The 17,746-nt window shown below is 33.9% G+C and overlaps 1 protein-coding gene, 2 long non-coding RNA genes and 1 pseudogene across 6 annotated transcripts; 1 reads left to right on the forward strand and 3 right to left on the reverse strand.

Annotated features, from left to right (window-relative positions):
• Positions 1-3,346: 3,346 nt before the first annotated feature.
• On the reverse strand, positions 3,347-6,372 carry LOC106381952 (annotated as a pseudogene).
• Positions 6,373-12,861: 6,489 nt separating this feature from the next.
• On the forward strand, positions 12,862-14,179 carry LOC125591372. Its single transcript, XR_007327357.1, has 2 exons — positions 12,862-13,555; positions 13,721-14,179. It is a non-coding gene; the product is annotated as an uncharacterized LOC125591372 (long non-coding RNA).
• LOC125591373 lies at positions 13,375-14,521 on the reverse strand. Its single transcript, XR_007327358.1, has 3 exons — positions 14,407-14,521; positions 13,778-14,076; positions 13,375-13,523 (listed from the first exon to the last, which is right to left on the reverse strand). It is a non-coding gene; the product is annotated as an uncharacterized LOC125591373 (long non-coding RNA).
• LOC125591371 (aldehyde dehydrogenase family 2 member B4, mitochondrial-like) lies at positions 14,517-17,671 on the reverse strand. 4 transcript variants are annotated; one of them, XR_007327355.1, is made up of 13 exons: positions 17,273-17,671; positions 17,072-17,175; positions 16,893-16,956; positions 16,685-16,767; positions 16,508-16,607; positions 16,165-16,215; positions 16,008-16,076; positions 15,706-15,838; positions 15,432-15,583; positions 15,244-15,352; positions 14,944-15,172; positions 14,828-14,854; positions 14,517-14,723 (listed from the first exon to the last, which is right to left on the reverse strand). XR_007327355.1 is itself a non-coding variant. In XM_048765514.1 (5 exons), exons 2-5 carry the CDS (start codon positions 15,272-15,274, stop codon positions 14,708-14,710), a joined length of 306 nt encoding a protein of 101 aa, XP_048621471.1. In that variant the 5' UTR covers positions 15,275-15,359; positions 15,432-15,608; the 3' UTR covers positions 14,631-14,707. The 4 variants fall into 4 exon arrangements, 1 of the variants encoding a protein (XP_048621471.1); XR_007327354.1 differs by having other exon boundaries at positions 15,244-15,359; XR_007327356.1 differs by lacking the exon at positions 16,165-16,215 and having other exon boundaries at positions 15,244-15,359; positions 16,008-16,114.
• Positions 17,672-17,746: the final 75 nt, after the last annotated feature.

Genomic DNA, 17,746 nt, shown 5'->3' on the forward strand with positions numbered 1-17,746 from the left:
CTTTCACACCTTTTCGGTGACAATAGTTTGACACCTTTTTGGTGATGGTACATCGCAGCCTTTTGATGATGATACGTCGCAGCCTTTTGATGATGATGATGATACATTCACACACTTTCAGTGAAGAAAGATTCGTATAATTCGGTGAATCATTACGTTATTAATACCTTCTAAAATAATCAGTAAGCTTGCAGAGGAGATTTTAGCAATTAGAGCATAAGTATCAGATTAAACGATATCTTAAGTTTTAATAAAGCATGGAATAACCAATCAATCACTAAAAGTGTCGAGTTTCCATCAACTTTCATCATGTTTTCAAAGATCTTCTTGCAGCTTTGCAGTCTAAAAGCTTGCTATAGGGTAGAAAATTCGATAAGATCCAACTATTAATTATTCCTTATAAAGAAGCGTCTTAGACTTAATAATCTCATAAAAATTTGATCATCACTTTTAATATTTTAACGATGGAACTAACATATGTTTTTGAGAATATAGCTGCAATGTATATGATTGTCACTCCCCCCAATTGAGTTTCTTCATTGTTTCCTAACTTATTCATTTTCTATGCTAAGATATAAAATTACAAATAGAGTTCTCCATGTTTATATGTATTTCTTTAAGGATCTTTGATGATTTTTAAACAATAACTTATATTTTTCTCTACCAATTGTAGTTTGTGATTTCTGGATTGTTGTTATTTATAATTGCTATCTGAAAATACCAACAACTCATTATAGAGGATTAAGGTTTATAATGGTCAACATCAACAGTTACAGTTGTTACTCAAAAGTTACAACTGTTAACACTAGTGGTTCATCACCAATGATTACAATGTACAATCACAAACAATTGCAGTTGTTCATTTAGACAATAACAATATTTCATTCAAATGATTGTAAAGATTAACTGAAATCTATAACATATCATAATATCTTACTCTTTTTGACATTAAAAGACCATTCAATTATTCAAACTTGAGGTGGTCTAGCTAACCAGATTGGAATAGAACAACCAAATAAAATAAAAATCCAATGAAAAACCCTTGCAGTCCTAACTAAGGAATCATCAATATTGTTTTGTTCTCTGGAAATGTATGAAATACTAAAGCTGTGGACGTTGTAGCGCATCTATTTCCTTTAGCTCTGTTGTAAAGTTTGGCTATGCTTTAGACTCTCTAACCATGGCAATCAAATCCTTGCAGTCTGTTCTGAAATTTTGACATGTAGAATGCTGAAGCATGTTCTCCATTGTCCAAGCAAGCGTTTCGAGCTCCGAGTGGAAAGAGTACTCTCTTCTTATCTGATTTCTTGTGCCCATTAGTTGGATTTGTCTTGGCGTATCTTTCCAAACCCATACACATCTACTAAACTGTGATGTAGAAATCTAAGCACCATCAACTGAACATATGTCCTGCAAGCATATGGATTGGGAAACAATACTTTTTCGCTGCTGACTTTCGGTAGATACTTCATTCGCATCAAACCAAACGTGGCATTTCCCTTCTGCGTGTCTGATTAATGCTGACTGACCTCGTCAATCATTCTAAATAATTTATAATTTTGAGCTTTACAAAGATATCAAATTATCGATGGATATATAGATTTTTTCTAGTTTCGGATATTCAATATTGGTTTTCCTTCAGAAGAGGTAATTTATATTTGTGAAAATATTAGACACTGGAAAGTATATGGGTATAGAAGTAGTAGCTGATAAGACATGTTTGTAAAGCTAGAAACACTCGAAAATATCATGACTAACAGTCTCATCTAGTTTCTCACACCTAAGATAAATCTTTATTGAATCGATGTTTCGATGATGTTATATAAATTTCCTAATTGACACATTTTAACGAAAAGCCTCTCAAAATAACAGAGAAAAACGATGACGAGAGTGGGCGAGTTATAGTCTTTTTTATATATCTTATGTATTAAAACAGAAGTCACAACCTTGATTCATGTGTGATTTTTTAAAAATTAGACCTAATGGACATATTCTTAGAAAATCATGTTACATTTGATATCTAATCTTATCATTTAAATTTTGGGTCTACCAGAAATTTTTATTGGGCTATCAATAATTGGATTTAAACAATAGATGATCCACTGGATTTATAGATAGTATAAATTAAATAGATATAATTTAATGTTGTGATACTATACCTCTATATGTTAAATATTTAAATATTTGTCGATGTTAACTTTTAAAATTATAAATATTTTTTTTAAATAACAAAAATCATATTATCGAACAATGATTAATCTTTACTACCTTAAACCAATGAAAACAAATTTTAAACTATATAGTTTATTTTAAAAATTAAACAAAAACTAAATGTTTAATTATTTACTCGATAATATAAATCTATGAAGCGAAAAGTTAAATTTTTAAAAAACTTTCTAAATTTGTGAAATGTTACAATATCTTTGAATATGACACTAAAACAATATTTTACTAATATTTATATATATATAGTTACGATTTTAATAATGAAATAATAATCCTAAAATATATATATAGAAGAAGATACAAATACATGTGAAAGTTTAGAACAATCTATTATAATATATACCAATTTAGAATTGAAAACAAAATATTTATATAAAAATAAATGAAAACAAAAGTCCGCGCGGCTCAAGATCTAGTATATAGTTCATTCATAAGCCTTCAGAGCACTGGGCCTGAAAATTACCCAACGCTAGTCTAACAATGTCCAAGTGAGGGTTGCGGGTGAGAGCTCAAGCGACAAATTTTTTGTCAAGACTAAAACGACTTCCACAACAATGTTTTGCAGCTAATTAAAGGAAGACCCAACGACATCAATAGTCTCAAGTGAAACATCATCGTTAATAACAGGGTTCTAAAAATCGGTTTAGGCGGCGCCTAGGCCCCCGCCTAGGCAGCAACTCGGTCCTATCCGAAACGATTTTCTTAAAATCCGATTTATACTGATTTATATGATTCAAATTGGTTTAAACTGTTTTAAATCGGTTAAAATTGGTTAAAATCGATTTTAAATTGTCTATATATGTTAAATAAAGTAATAATATTATTACAAATCTACAAATTTGTCTACTTTCTTATGTTTTGTATATCTAGTTTTGATAATTCATCACAATAATTTTATAATTAAACTTAAAAACTAAAATATGTTATACAAATGTATAAAATATATAAAATAAGTCAACAATTTGCTAACGCCTAGGCCTCGAATAATCCGCCTAGTCGGTAGTCCTCTATAAAACGCCTAGTTACCGCCTAGCGAATTTTAGAACATTGGTTAATAATAAAGAAGTAGGATCTTTCACGACAGAACATTCAACTATAACCCCCGACCAAGACAGACCCAGAAACCAAAGGTCACTAAACATAGATAAAGATCCATTATATTATTTTCTTTTAACAACATTTTTTCTGAACACCAAAAAGATTCATTATATATAAAAGTTAAAAGGAGAACCACCAAGGCAGGGTAGATATAAAGCAGCTTCCTTTTGATATTCGTCATCATCGTATCATCATCCAACTTAACTTTACAACCCACCTCCACCTTCATTGTCTCTCATGCTTCCAGGAATCACCTTCAATTTGTACCGAAGTCACAAAAAAATACCATCTCTCGTTTTGTTAACTTTCTCATTTCACTTTTACTATAACGAAAGCTTTACTCCTGCTAAACTTGCCTGGTTTTCAAGAGCTGTTAAGGTTGATCTAAGCAGATCATCTCCTACAACCCCCCGAAGTTTCCTAATAAACTCTGCTCGCGTCATCCTTTTTTTTCCTGAAACAAAAAAAAATAATCTTAAAAGTTCATCTCTCAATCATGCAAGTCTCAAAACTTATATAGCAAACTCTCAAATCAGTTTCTACCCTCAGTTGTTGGTAATCAGCATTGATGAAAGGCTTGTCTTTCTCTGCAACCTTATGTGAGATTGCTGCAAACAGAGTAGGAAAAGCCATCCATGGAGATTTGGGTTTTGTCATGCTCGAACGGACACTGTTTGCACTCCTTGGACCTCCTCCTTCAGGCCTCTATTTTTTATAAACAACCAAAGTATAGTTGTTCAATCCCTTTGATACGATCATACAGCTTGAACCATTGGTGTTCAGCATTGGTGGGATCAGACAGCTTGAACCTAACAACATATTCCGGGAATACATGAGTGTTCATATTCATGTTCCAGACAATATAATTCTTCGGATTCTCGACATCATCAACTCCATTGTCATATTCTTCTCCACCAGAGAAAAACTGTGCTTTATCACCACGAAGAAGCTCCATGTTTCCCATTATTACACGGCATAAAACCATGTACCGTACTCCATTTTCGTCAATATCACAGTACCTAGCACTGAAACAAGAGATTTTGAGCTCCTAAACAATAGAAACGAATAAATTAATATAATGCAGAATCGATGCTACACCTGAAGTAAGGGCAGTCTGCAGCAGTTAGATGTATTCCAACACCGTAGATGGACTTTCTAATAAATGCTCCTCCAAGCCCCTGCATCATAACCGAAGATAGAACTTCCCTCTTTGCAGGAAGCCATGCGTATCTAACGTTTGCATCCCCTCGATGTTTCTTAGTGATCTCAACCTGCTTTTGGAAAAGCCCTAGACGAGCTTCAGCAATCTCACTGGAGAAACGCCCCACATCCAGCACGGCTATATGCCCTAGAGATGATGTACCTATAGCAAACATTTTCTTTACGGCATCTTTATCAAGTCCTTCAGCTCCGGCATGCTTGATATTAGAGACAGCTATAGCATCCGTCACATTCCAGTTCAAAACAGCCGCTTCAATCTTGCGACTGCAGCTATCCTCTGTTGGAACATCACCCATCCTGTCACCAGATTCATCACTGCACTCCTCCAGATTCAACCTAGGTGACTCCCCACCATTAACATCAATCTCAAGGTGCAACTTGATCTGATTTGGAGCATACTGTGTCGAATTCTCCACGCAGTTAAGATTGCAGCAATCGTTTCTCTCAGCACTCTCGTAAATTTCAGGGAAAAAACATTTGCCTCCAATGTCAATCCATGCAAGTGGAGTTTTTGCCCCTGTTTCCAAATCTAGCCTATGCATATGCAAGAAATCCAAAAGAAAATGATGACCGTACCACTCAAACTCAATTACTGCCCTCTTCTCATCTAACTCATTTCGGATGGCACAGATAATATGATGAGGCAGATCACTCCACTCGCCCTCCTCGTAGATCATAACACGCTTTGCAATCCCAGTCTTCTAAAAATAAGAATAGTATCTGACCAGCGACTTCCCAGAGCGAGTCACATAAGCACTAACATTGTGTTCACCTTCCAACTTCCTTCTTTTGTCAGGAACTTGGGTCTGCGGGTTTGGTGGGAGCTCATCTTGCAGCTTTCCGCAAGATACTCCAGTAACATATGCAGCACGCTTCCTCTTTTTGCTGAAACCATCATCGCACCTACTATCCAACACCTTGAGGATCCTGGGTTCCATTTCTATATATTAACAACGCTAAACCTATAACCTTGAAAGGACAAGTCAACTGTAACTCTAACTCCTTGTTAGTACTAAAGATAGCGGCCTTGCCGCAGCATTATCAGACACTGCAGAAAAGAAATGGAAAATATTAAATATAGTCGAAGAAAAACTCAGTCACATGTTACACAGAAATGAATAAAAAGAAGAGATATAAGAAAAGAAAGGTGACAACACTGGTATGAGCTTGAAACTCACCCAACGGTAACAGTTGACGCCTCACGGATAGATACAAGTGTGTTCATCTTCTTTGCAATTAGAAATAAACAATCAGAGAAGAAACGACACCGTCTTAGTATATTTCCTACTGCCGTTGGCAAGGAATTTTCTGCAATACAAAACCAAACAAAAATCAATCTATCAACACCGTTAACAGTAATATTTTTTTTTTATTTAGAATAAGCCAATTAAATTTTTTTTTTTCATTTGAATCAGAAACAAGGCAATTGCAGTTTCATCGAATCTATTTCGTTGATAATAAAACACAGATCGTGGACAAAGCTCACCTCAATTCAACCCAGACGACTCAAATCGATTCGGAATCAAACGAATCTAAGCCGATCTACCAGAAACAAATCATTGAATAACGAAATTAACCTGATGAAATTCTTTAGATCGATCGCTGAGGCAAGGGCACGGACTGGGATAAGATGATATGTGGTTTTATAGAGAAGAAAACCCTAAGCCTGCGATGAGGAAGAAGAAACTCTTTCGACTCATTTATATAACTATCTTCGGCGAAGCTTTTTAAGTCGGCGGTTCCTGAGATTTCCTCTTCTCCTAACTAAGATTTTGCTTGGACGTAAAGCAATTTAGTTGGGTTTTGTTAAGTTGACACGGCATTCACTTTCTAGGAGACCATCTTACAGTATATTCCTCTATTTTTACCTCTTAGATAGAATCTCTAAAATAAAATAGACATGAATTTCTCTATTTTTGCCTCCATAAAGAAATATTCTCAAGAGATTCTATTTTAATTTTACAAAAGATACATTTTGTTTATAAAAGTTGATAACTAACCCTATTTATTTTTAACTTTTAAATATTTTTATAAACTTATGATTTTTTTTTAAACTGAAGTTTTGTTAAAAGACTATTATGTAAATAAAAAATGTTATTATACTCCTACAAAAACTGTATTTTTTTATAAAAATAATTATTTTGTTTACAATTATAAAATTTTGAAAGTTCAAGGACTATTTTGAAAATAAAAAAATATAACTCTATAATAACATATAGAGGTGAAAATAGCTAGGGGTTGGAGATGTTCCAAGTGAAAAGCAAGATATGATTGGGTGGTGATATATTGATGAGTCGGTCAATGCACGGAGATATCAATAGATATGGCGAATAAATAACTGGAATAATATCATGAGATTAAAAGTTTAAAACCATAGGAGAATTAAATTATTTAATTGTAATATAAGGGGAAAGATTATTAAAATGAAAATGATAATATGTGTTTATACGGAGATGGATCCGACCGTTGATGAGATTGTTGTGATGCTACGGGTGAGGGGCCACTGGAATGGAGGATAACTGTGGGAGTATATATTGATATTTTATTGCATATAGATTTACATACTATTCATTGTGAGATGATCAATAGAGTTTTACCAGCCTAGCAAATAGTTTTGTGTAGCTATTGGGAGATATTTTAGAAGATTGTTGGCTTCCAATACTACCAGCGGATTAAGCGGTGCGAGACAAGTGGATTGGATACTTCTCTACGGTTTAACTATGGTTTGTATAAGAAATATACATACTGCAGAACAAATGCGGTTCATCTAAAATAAGCGGTCTAGAACAAAGTATGAATGGTGTCATGTATATGAATAGTTTAAATGCGGGATATATATATATTTTACAAACTAAAATCACTGGTACTAATATAATTTTTTTTTAAAATATTTTTTTGTTTAAATATTGTATATATCTAAACTATGAAATTTATTTATAGCCAGTACTTTATTTAAAAATTATAATTTGTCTTTACAGAAAATTATAAAATAATTTATAATTGCGTTAGTTGTCTGGAAGTTTTGAGTAAATTATAATTCCGTTGATAAATGTAAATATCTAATAATTAATTTTACCAACTAGATAATACACATTAAACTTTAATTGATGTTTAATGTATATAAAATATTAGTTAATTGTCGTAGTTGTATTCTTTTCTACATTTTTAATAATTAAAACAATAAAAATTACAATAGCATAGTCTCCTAACCACACCAAATTAATAGTTTTTCAATTCTAGGTGCGGTCAAAAGCTAAAATATCCCTAATTGTATATAATTATTTTATATTTAATAATAATTTAAATAAATATTTTTTACTATTTTTATTGTTACAGTTATCTAACCATAGCTTTTATCTTTCTTTTTGTTTTCAACTGCGGTTATGTAGTATTATTGTCCCGCACTCTTTTTTCCTTTCAATTTATATTTATTTTATTTACATAAATGATAGCAAAAAAACATCTTGAATGTTTCCGATGTACGTTTCTTTTCTTCCACTGGTACCATTCATAACTTTTGAATAACATAAAACTTCAAAAATATTTTGGGAAGAACTTGAATGGTAATTGTCTAAAATTTAAATTTTTTTAACAAAGGGCAATATGACAAGTCCATCTGACCAATAGTTTAACCACATGCAAATTAAATTGGTTGTTTAAATCATATAAAATCCAGTAAAAACGTATACCATACCAAATAAATCAGAAAAATTAACCAACAGTTTGTTCCAAAAAATTAACTCATCAAATAATTGGAGCTAAAATTGGATGTGTGGCAATTGAGGCCAAAAGCCATTGTTTGATAGCTCAACTTCACAATCAAAATGATTCAGACTATCTCGCTGGTAGAACTGAATCAAACCTAAAGTCATTGTTTGATAGCCCAACTACAATTGCTTCCACACGTTCTTGACCATCATTTTCTTCATTTGACTCTGTGTCACTAAGGTTACAACCAGCATTCTCATTGTTTCTGTTTTCACTCTCCTCATCCTCACTGTGAGCATTTTCATGCTCCATATACACTTAAATAAACATATTCCATGGCGCAGCATTACACATGTTCTGAAATTTTGTGCTTCCATCACATAACACCTTTAGATCACTCATCTTTTCGTATGCTGCTTGTACCAAACTCGTTGTTTGTACATAACCACTATTTCAGCTGGACCAATACCACTAAATAGAGTTTGAGGTGCGGTTTGCAGACAATGAATTTTCCCTCCTACATAGCAAGTTGCTCATTCTTTTTGCTCAAACCTCCCTTCATAGTTTACAGTGAAAGTGGCGTTGTTGTCACCACTACAACATTACAAAACAAAATCAGTTTCAAACAAAAACACAAAAGAAACTCCATTGACACATTTTATCTAACACCTTATGTACATTATATTTTCACGACTCATTCCAATTAATATTGATTACTCTTGTTCCCAACACTCTAATAGTATTACTTTAACATTCTTAACATGAATTTTGCCAAGTCATCTACCGTGAACCCTAATTTATATGTTTCATACACATTCCTCTATTGGTGATTTAGAAAGGAGGGATACCTCATAGCAGAGATCTCAAATCGATGTTGCTCTTGATGGTTACTCTGATTATGTCTTTTGCTTTCTATTTTCTCTGATTATATCTGCCGATTTGTCAGCAAATTATCTTATGTTCTTGCATGATCTTCATTGCCTCTTTCCAAAGAGAAACAATTTTTTTAAATTATGTTCAATTGGACAGAACAACGTCCTTTCAATTTTTTTACAACAAAACAGTGTCTGTACATTAAAGGATTTATTTTTTTTATTTTTTAATTAAAGCTAATAAAGTGACTATAAAGAAAAACCACATAATCAATTCAAGACAGACATGTCAGCTTTCATCATGTTTGACTAACGGAAATTAGGTTAATGTATAATAAGACTATTGTTTGCGTGTTCATGTATTGAATTTATATTTTTGATTAGTTGATTTATGTTTTCGCACATGTAAAGTGTTTATGTACTGATCGGCCATTGGCCATAGTTGATGTAGAAATTGGTCGATTTATCCCTTTTTGTCGTCATGTTAATAACTGTCATTTTTGGGAGGGGTTTACATCTGTTTTATAAAAAAGATAGGCCCAAAAAAGTTTAAAGCAACCCATTTTATAACCGACATCGTATAGAGGAGTTGAGATTTTGGAGAGAATGATAAGTCTTCTAGACTCGTGAAGACGACTGAGGGAGTAAAAGGAGGAAGAAGAAGAAGAAAAAGAGAATTGGGTTTGTTTGTTTGATCTTTGAGAGCAATGGTGAAATCGACGAGTAAGATATGCTCTGGATCTATTATGTTCTCTTCAGTCCGCTTATTTAGCTACTCCGACTAATCTGAAGATTCGCCATTATTTGATTTTCCTGCATTCCTTTTGTTTGCGAATCTTCGACGTGTACGTCGTTTTCGCCGTCTCCACTGCTCTGATCCAGGCACTCTAATCGGTTCGCTTCTATGTCTACAATTCTCGCATCTGTTTCTACATCTTATGGATCTATGTAATGTATCATGTTAATTAGATTTTATTTGGAATTGTTTTACCGTAATCTCCAACCTATAACTTCAAAGTGCAACGTAGTTTCATAGTATTTGCTGTCCATATGGGCTTGTTCTGTCATGCAGTAGTCTTTCGTTTCAACATTAATGAAATGGTAAAACTTTACGTCTGTTTCTTCCACTCTGATTTGTCTTTGAGAAAATGAAACATCTCATGTTCTTTGTGTCTTGATTTATTTCACCAGCACAAAAGATTCATGGATAAGTGATTTGATTTCTCTGTTGCTCTGTTTTTGTGCAGCTTAAAATCCTTTTCATTAGCTTACTAATAGGCTGATGGCCAAAAGATCACGCACGTAGCAAGAGGTTGTTAACCTCTAGAGATTTTCTTGAACATGTGTCATATATGGCTTTGGTGGGATCATTTTCGTTTAACTCATTCCTATTTGGAGTTCTCTCTTGTATTGGGACGGCTTTTCTTGCTGGTAGGTGTAACGTTTCTTTACAACTTACGGTTACTTGTACCTTGGGAGAATGTATTAAAACTAACAGTCTTCTGTAGGTTCTGCTTATATTTTGCCTCTGGATTCAAGTGAACAAATAAAATAAAGAATTCAAGGTAATTATTTTCTGAACAAATTTAGATGACGGTTTTGTTTCTCTATGATGATTAAACCCCACTGTTTTTTCATCTCCCTCGTTTTCTCCATGTTTAGTTGATTAATTTATATATCCATCCACGTTCAAACATTTTCATTGAAACCTCAGTGACACTGTAGGTGTAATGAGAAGGTGCTCTTGTAATGTGGCTATGTTTCGAAATAAGTCAGTTGTTAGCTATGAGATAAGCGTTTGGAAGGGAGTTAGGTAGATACTGTTTACTTTAAGCACTGAATAATCTTGGGTTCAATTGGGTTTGTGGGAGAGTTACATATTCCCGTGAATAATTCATTTGTTATAAGGCTTGTGTACATGGATCACATTGAAGAAACATACACTGTTATTATCGCGTAATTTCTAAACATTGCCTTTGTAATGGATCTCCTTTTTCCACACATCACAAACACAATCAATATTGTCATTATATCATTATTTGCAATGCATTTTTTTGATATCGACCTCTTTCCTTTGAATACTCCACATGATTTGGCACCAAAACGAGCATTTGCAGATTTTGTTCTCAGCAATTTGGTCCTCCACTTGGTGATCATCAACTTCCTTGATAGGTTTCCATCTCCTATCTTAAATATTGCTTTCATGTCATGCAAAAATGTCGCTTGAGATATTTATATTTCTGTCAAAGAATCAAATCTTTTTTTTGTCTCTCAATAACACTATTTTGACAAGTGTCAATATTTACAGTTTCAAGTTGGTGTGAGTTTAGGAGGTCACTAAACAAACTCACGTACGAAGAATCTAATAATCGAAGCTTATTTACTAGTCTATAAACATTAGGAGCGAGCATGAAACAATGTAGATATCATTACGTGTAGACACAAATGTGACTTGTTCAACTAAATGCCATCCCATTTTACAAAAAACAAAAAAAAACAAAACAAAAACAAATATAACTAAGGGAAATAAGATATAACTAATTTTGTTTCCACAATTAATTAATGTACAATGGTCACTCATAGACGCTTTAAGTGGTAAGATCCGGATTTCTATGGACATGTGATTAGTCATTGGGCTTAGAAAGCATTTGGGATCACACCAAGTTTATCAAAAAAAAATTAGTGCACAATGGTTAGGTGATTTTGTTGTTGTGGGCTGTTACATGAATTATATTTAGAAAGTAGATATTGTTGTGTGTGCACACAAATGTGACTTGTGCAAACCAAAAAGGTACAAGTACGGACGCAACTAACAGGGGAAGGTATTTAAGATATGAGGTTTTTAATGTCCTCTTGTCCCACTATATTCATATTTTACGGTTCCTATTTAGAAAAAAACAACGATTTACAAAGTTAATATCATTTAGAGGAAATAAGTTTTAATATAAATATTCTTTTATTTATGCCATATTTATTTCTCTAAAAATATAAACCGTTTTTTTCAAACTAAATGTTACCTTTATATTATTAGATAGTGTTAAAATTTTATTTAGTACTATTTATACATTTTAAGTTTATTTATTTATTTCGAAAAATAGTAGTTTTTCAGTGTTCACTCTAAAAACTTTTCAGAAAAGTTATACTTAGAGCACCCGCATTGAAGGTTTATGGGGGGAGTTCACACAGAAATCAAAAAAAAAAAATAATAAAATAATTCAATCCCATGAACCCCTCTCTCCTAAGAGCACCCACATCAATGAACCCTCTCTTGGGGTTCATCTTTTCAATTTTTTTTTATTAAATTTTTTTTCTTTTTCTTTTTGATTTTAAAAAAAAAAAAAAAAACTAGACCAATCGCGGGCTGCCACGACACGTGGGGCCCGTGCTACAGTGATGAACTTTAGGAGAGAGGGGTTCATCCCAGAAAGCTTTAGGAGAGAAGGGTTCATGGGATTGAATTATTTTATTTTTTTTTTCTTGATTTCTGTGTGAACTCTCCCTATAAACTCTCAATGCGGATGCTCTAAAGCTCTTTGGGATGAACCTCTCTCTCCTAAAATTCATCACTGTAGCGTGGGCTCCACGTGTCATGGCGCCCCGCGATTGGTCTATTTTTATTTTTTTTTTTTAAATCAAAAAAAAAAAAAGAAATTTAATAATAAAAAATTGAAAAGATGAATGGGGTTCATTGATGTGGATGCTCTTATATTTCTAATTTTTACATTCATTCCTTTTTATTTATACTAGGGATTGGCCCGCCCTACGGGCGGGTTAGTAACTGATCGAAGTATATAAAATATAATAAATTTTATCGAATATTTCAAAGTGTTTAGTTTACTTTAAATTGTTAGTAATTTTTATTTCTTTAAATTATAATACAAATATTATAAGTATGTCCTTCAAAATTTTTAAATTATACATTTATATATATCATCTATTTTTGATAAACTCTGATATTTTGGTTGAAATGTTGCTTGATATCTTTATCATGCTTTTTCCAGCTGATTAAAACTTGAAATGCTGATAAATAACAACATGATATAATCTAGTATTAGTTATGACATCAATTATGCATATTAGATATTTACAATCATAGATAAAATATTATCCCAAGTAAATGTTATCATCATACGACATACGCACGAAATTATCTGGCTAACAAATTAATAGAAAAAAAAGAACAACATCAGAAAGATCCTTTACAGCATCTTGGATTATACTGCCAAACCTCAGATTCTTTTGTCCTTCTTTGTCATTCCTATCCTATGGATATCTTGATGAAGACCTTGCACAGAAGTATGTCAGTGTCTGATTGGTCCTCAAAACCAAGCTGAATGAAGACACTTATCATTCGAACCTCAAGCTCCAAATTCAGTTTCCCTACATCATATGCACCCACTGAAAAGAATGCGGAAAACAACACAAATCACGTAAGATAAGAGCTTTAGCTCATGAACCCAGAAGTAGATGATATTAACCAAGTTCAAACAAAAAACTAAGCAACTAAAATGCTAAAACCATCAAAACACCTATGGGAAAGATGTTGCAAGTAGAATCCATTGATCAAATTGTATTAAAAAGTTTTTTATCATTAGGCAGAGGGCAAGAAACAGAATCATAACTTCTGATGAGATATATTTAAGGATTCAGACCTGCAATAGCTAGAGATCCAAGCTTTGTGGTAGGCCATTGATGTCGGAGTTTGCAAGCTTGGTATCGAATCTTGGAAGACAGTTAAGAGTCCCAATCAAACCGGGTATTAACACTTAGTCGGTGCGAGTATTCTTGGCGGAGCGCCCTACATCTACAGTGACAGTTAGATCTTCCTCTCCATTGTAACCAGCAGAAACAGATAGATCTATTGGCTCATTGGTGGGCATGTTTGTCCTTCAGCCATCACAGAACTATGTCCAGGCCATTCATGAGCAGGTGTTGTTCTTTTCAATGCCAGCTGACAGAAAATAAGTTGTAGAAAATCTTATTATACAATGATCAAGAACTATATACATATTTTTTGTGAGCTAAAAAAGATAGCTAAACCATTGAGCAGATAATTGTAGGTATAAAGCTTTATATACTTTTCTCCTTTTAATGCTATTCAAGACTCAAAATTATCAAAGCTAAAAAATATTCATTACTGAAACCTGTTACAAATAGATATATAACCCAAGCTGTGTTTCAGATTCAACAATCTAATTGTACCACAAAAAGTTTCAGTATAAGAAAGTGGAAAGATAAGATTACAATTCATAAAGCATCTTCTGGGAATGAAACAACATACCCTTCAGTGTAAGCGATATGTAAAGTAGAATAGCAGATAATGGGTCTTTTGTTCAGACCAGAGCCAAATTGATGGTAAAGTATATGTTTTCCCCTTATTGGCGGGATGCTGCAGATGTAGAAATTGTAGTCCGGCTGGTCGACTTGCAGACGCTCAAGCCATTTATTTACAGCTTGTTGCAAAGAAGAGAGCTTGTGGCACTCTTGAGCTCTGTTTTGGTTCCACACAGATACTTTGAGCTTATAAGATGCCAGTCCAATAGTAGGCATGCAACAGTAGCTTTATGGATGGTTCCACCTCACTACAACCCACAGAACCTGCTTGAACAAATAGACAAAACAGTGTCGGATAACTTGCTACGTTGTGAGAATCAGACATATATATTATAATGATAACATCAGAAGCATATGTTACTACTTACAGGAGGTGTTGTTGGAGAAAGACATGCCTGTCATAAATTTCAAGAAAAATTGTTACTTCAGGCTTTTATTTTAATAGCAAGAATGGTAAGTAGAAGGTGAAAGAGACATTGATTACTTCAAAAAAAAGCTTGCAGACGTAAAAAGCAGTGCAATGAGTTTGTTCAGCTTTTTGAGGACAATGGTGTTACCACAAGCAAGAGTAGGAACAACTTTCCAAGGAAACATCAGAAGTGGAAAGTTCCATGGAATGTTCTGACCAGCAATGCCTATTGGTTCATGCAGTGTCTGGACATGATTGTTTCCATCGGCTGAAATAGTTAGCCCACGAATCTTATCTGCCCATCCTACACATCAAACCAAAACTTACCAACAAAAGCATGAAAATTTTGATAGTATTCTCAAGATTTTGGTATACCAGCATAATAGCGAAAGAATCTGGCGAGCATTGGAATCTCTGCTGTTTTGGCTTGTTCATAAGTCTTCCCATCGTCCCATGTCTTATAGCTGCAAGCTTTTCGCTGTTCCTGAAAACTAAACAAAGATCAGTCCATATCACATTGAATTTCATATTAATTTCAAGACACAAGAATATTATATATATACATAAGCAATTATCTTTTGCCATGGTCCTTCATCGATGGCCTTCCTTGCAGGCTTGTGGCTTTCACCGCCCAGTCTATATCTTCAGCATCGACTTTCAGCTATGTTCGCAATAACTCCCTCTATGCGTGGATCAAGAGTAGGCAGCGTCTTACCTAAATCACCAATTCAAAAACCAAACATTAGTTCTCATGGAACTTGAATCTCAAGTCAAACTTTTTCTTTGTTATTTCTCTGATTCTGAACATAGCCTTTTTAAAATGAAAACTTTACTCACCAGAAGCAGCGTCTACAAAGTTCCCATTGTTGAGGAGCTGTGTGTAAAAAAGTGAACTGGCTTATGATTTCTTCAGCTGCAGGGGAAGTTCTAAATCTCCGTACGATCTTACTTTCATTGTTATAATTTTTTCCTGCAAACCGAAATGTTTTAATGTCTACATTAAAAATGAAAATTTTTCTGCTTCGTTGTTGTACCCTCTCAACACTAAATGACAACTAATCCAAAAATCAGTAACGAACACCTTAACACACAAAAATTCTAATTGACCAAAGAACACACAGATTCCAAAGGAGCTGAACCTGAGCTTGAGCAGCCTCGAAACCGCTGAATCAGCGCCTCTTTCTCAAAATCTTCGGCTGAGCCAGATTCTGAAAGTACGCATTCTTGGTAAAGATCATATCATAACCTAACCAAAGAACATTTCTTGTTTAAAATTGAGGTTTGAGAAAGAGAAACCTTTGATTGGCCTTAGTTCTTTCAATATATCCGTGGAACTCTTCCAAAATTCTGGTAGCAAGTAATAGTCATAAAAATAAAATAAAAATCAAGATCAACGTATGGAAGGGTAAGGAATGGCCCAAAATTCAAGATTGTGTTATACAAAAACGTAATTTCCACAGATTCTTTGAAAATCAACGATTAAAAGCTTATAAACCAAGAATCATATCTGAAGGAAAGTGCAATAATAGGATTCAAACTTGTGGTACATGAATTTGGGGTTCAAAGAATTTTATACAAAAAGAAAGAGGACACATAATCCAGAAACTGAAAATGCTAGACAGATCTGAAGCTTTCGTACCTTATGCAACACATGCCACTGCAGCGAAATTCTTGGTTTGTGTTGGTCAACAATCTCCAGCATATAACTTAAATTGCGAGTTATATTGTCCCTTCGTCAGCTAGCAGAGAAAATGAAGTGATGAAACAGAGACAATATGGTTATAGAGTAGAAGAAACACTAATACAAAACTTTTACATGTTATGAGGTTCATAAATAGTGTCAGAATCATGAATGTAAGAGATGGTTCAAGAAGGAGTTCAGTTAGTCCCATCAAGAACCTGTTTGAACCATCAATTGACAGGCATGGTTATTAAAGGCATACATATATGAATGATATGTACCAAAAAAAATCAGAAACGTAAGTTTTTAAAACCAAATATAGTGCCTATGCCAAAGAGAAAACCTGTTTATCAAACTCTTGTTATAGTCGATGCAGAAACCCTCAAAGAGTTATGGCATTAGAGACCCTGCAACGTGAAAGGAAAACAACACATACCTCTTAATTCAGAAACATAGGAAAAGCCATCCAAAACAAAGTGTGATTAGAACATAAACATGAAAAAGGTAAAAGGTGATAAGTACTTGAAAGGTCTGGCACAAAATAAAACTCTACGAATGCATTTCTGAAACACCCATTTCGATTTCGATTGACTGGTTCAAAAGCAATGTGTGGATTCCCAGAAAAACTGTAGGAACAATGGAGCCATGTGGATGCGTGATATATGTTAGGTTACATAAATTGGCGACTAACAAATTTAAGGGTTTGAGAAGATTAGGTCATACCTATTTGTCAATCAGAAGCAGCTGAAGGCGAAATTAGCACCCCTACTTTAGCACCCCTACTTTAGCGAGATTATGGGCTTCTCAAAACTGAATCGACTTGACCGGCGGCGACTTTGTAGAAGTAAACCGTCAGAGATCGACGATTTGGAGCGTTTTAGGACCATCATTGCGGTGGTTCAAGGATTCGGAGAAATAGTGAGCAATGGAGAGAAGGATTGGATCGTGATTAATTCAAAGAAAAAAAACAGTAATTTGCAAGGAGTGGAAGCGCCGGAGTTGATTACACGTTAAAGTCGAAGAAGCTTACGTGACCTGTCATATTGAAACTCTCTCATTGGTCGATTTAATTGGCTGACGTGGACACCTTCTCTGATGATTATATATCCCTTTTAGTATAGGATAGATATATATATATATATAATATTATTATACGGTCACATGACTTTTTAACAGAGACAATATATGAGTTTTAAA

This window comes from Brassica napus, chromosome C8, assembly GCF_020379485.1.
Source record: "Brassica napus cultivar Da-Ae chromosome C8, Da-Ae, whole genome shotgun sequence".
In the NCBI taxonomy this organism is placed as follows: Eukaryota; Viridiplantae; Streptophyta; class Magnoliopsida; order Brassicales; family Brassicaceae; genus Brassica; species Brassica napus.

Coding starts and splice junctions, on each gene's coding strand:
- LOC125591371 (XM_048765514.1), bottom strand. CDS start 15,274: ATGCTCGCCAGATTCTTTCGCTATTATGCTG. Junction 15,173..15,243: donor ATTCTTTCGCTATTATGCTG/GTATACCAAAAT, acceptor TTTGATGTGTAG/GATGGGCAGATAAGATTCGT. Junction 14,855..14,943: donor TCTGCAAGCTTTTTTTTGAA/GTAATCAATGTC, acceptor AATTTATGACAG/GCATGTCTTTCTCCAACAAC.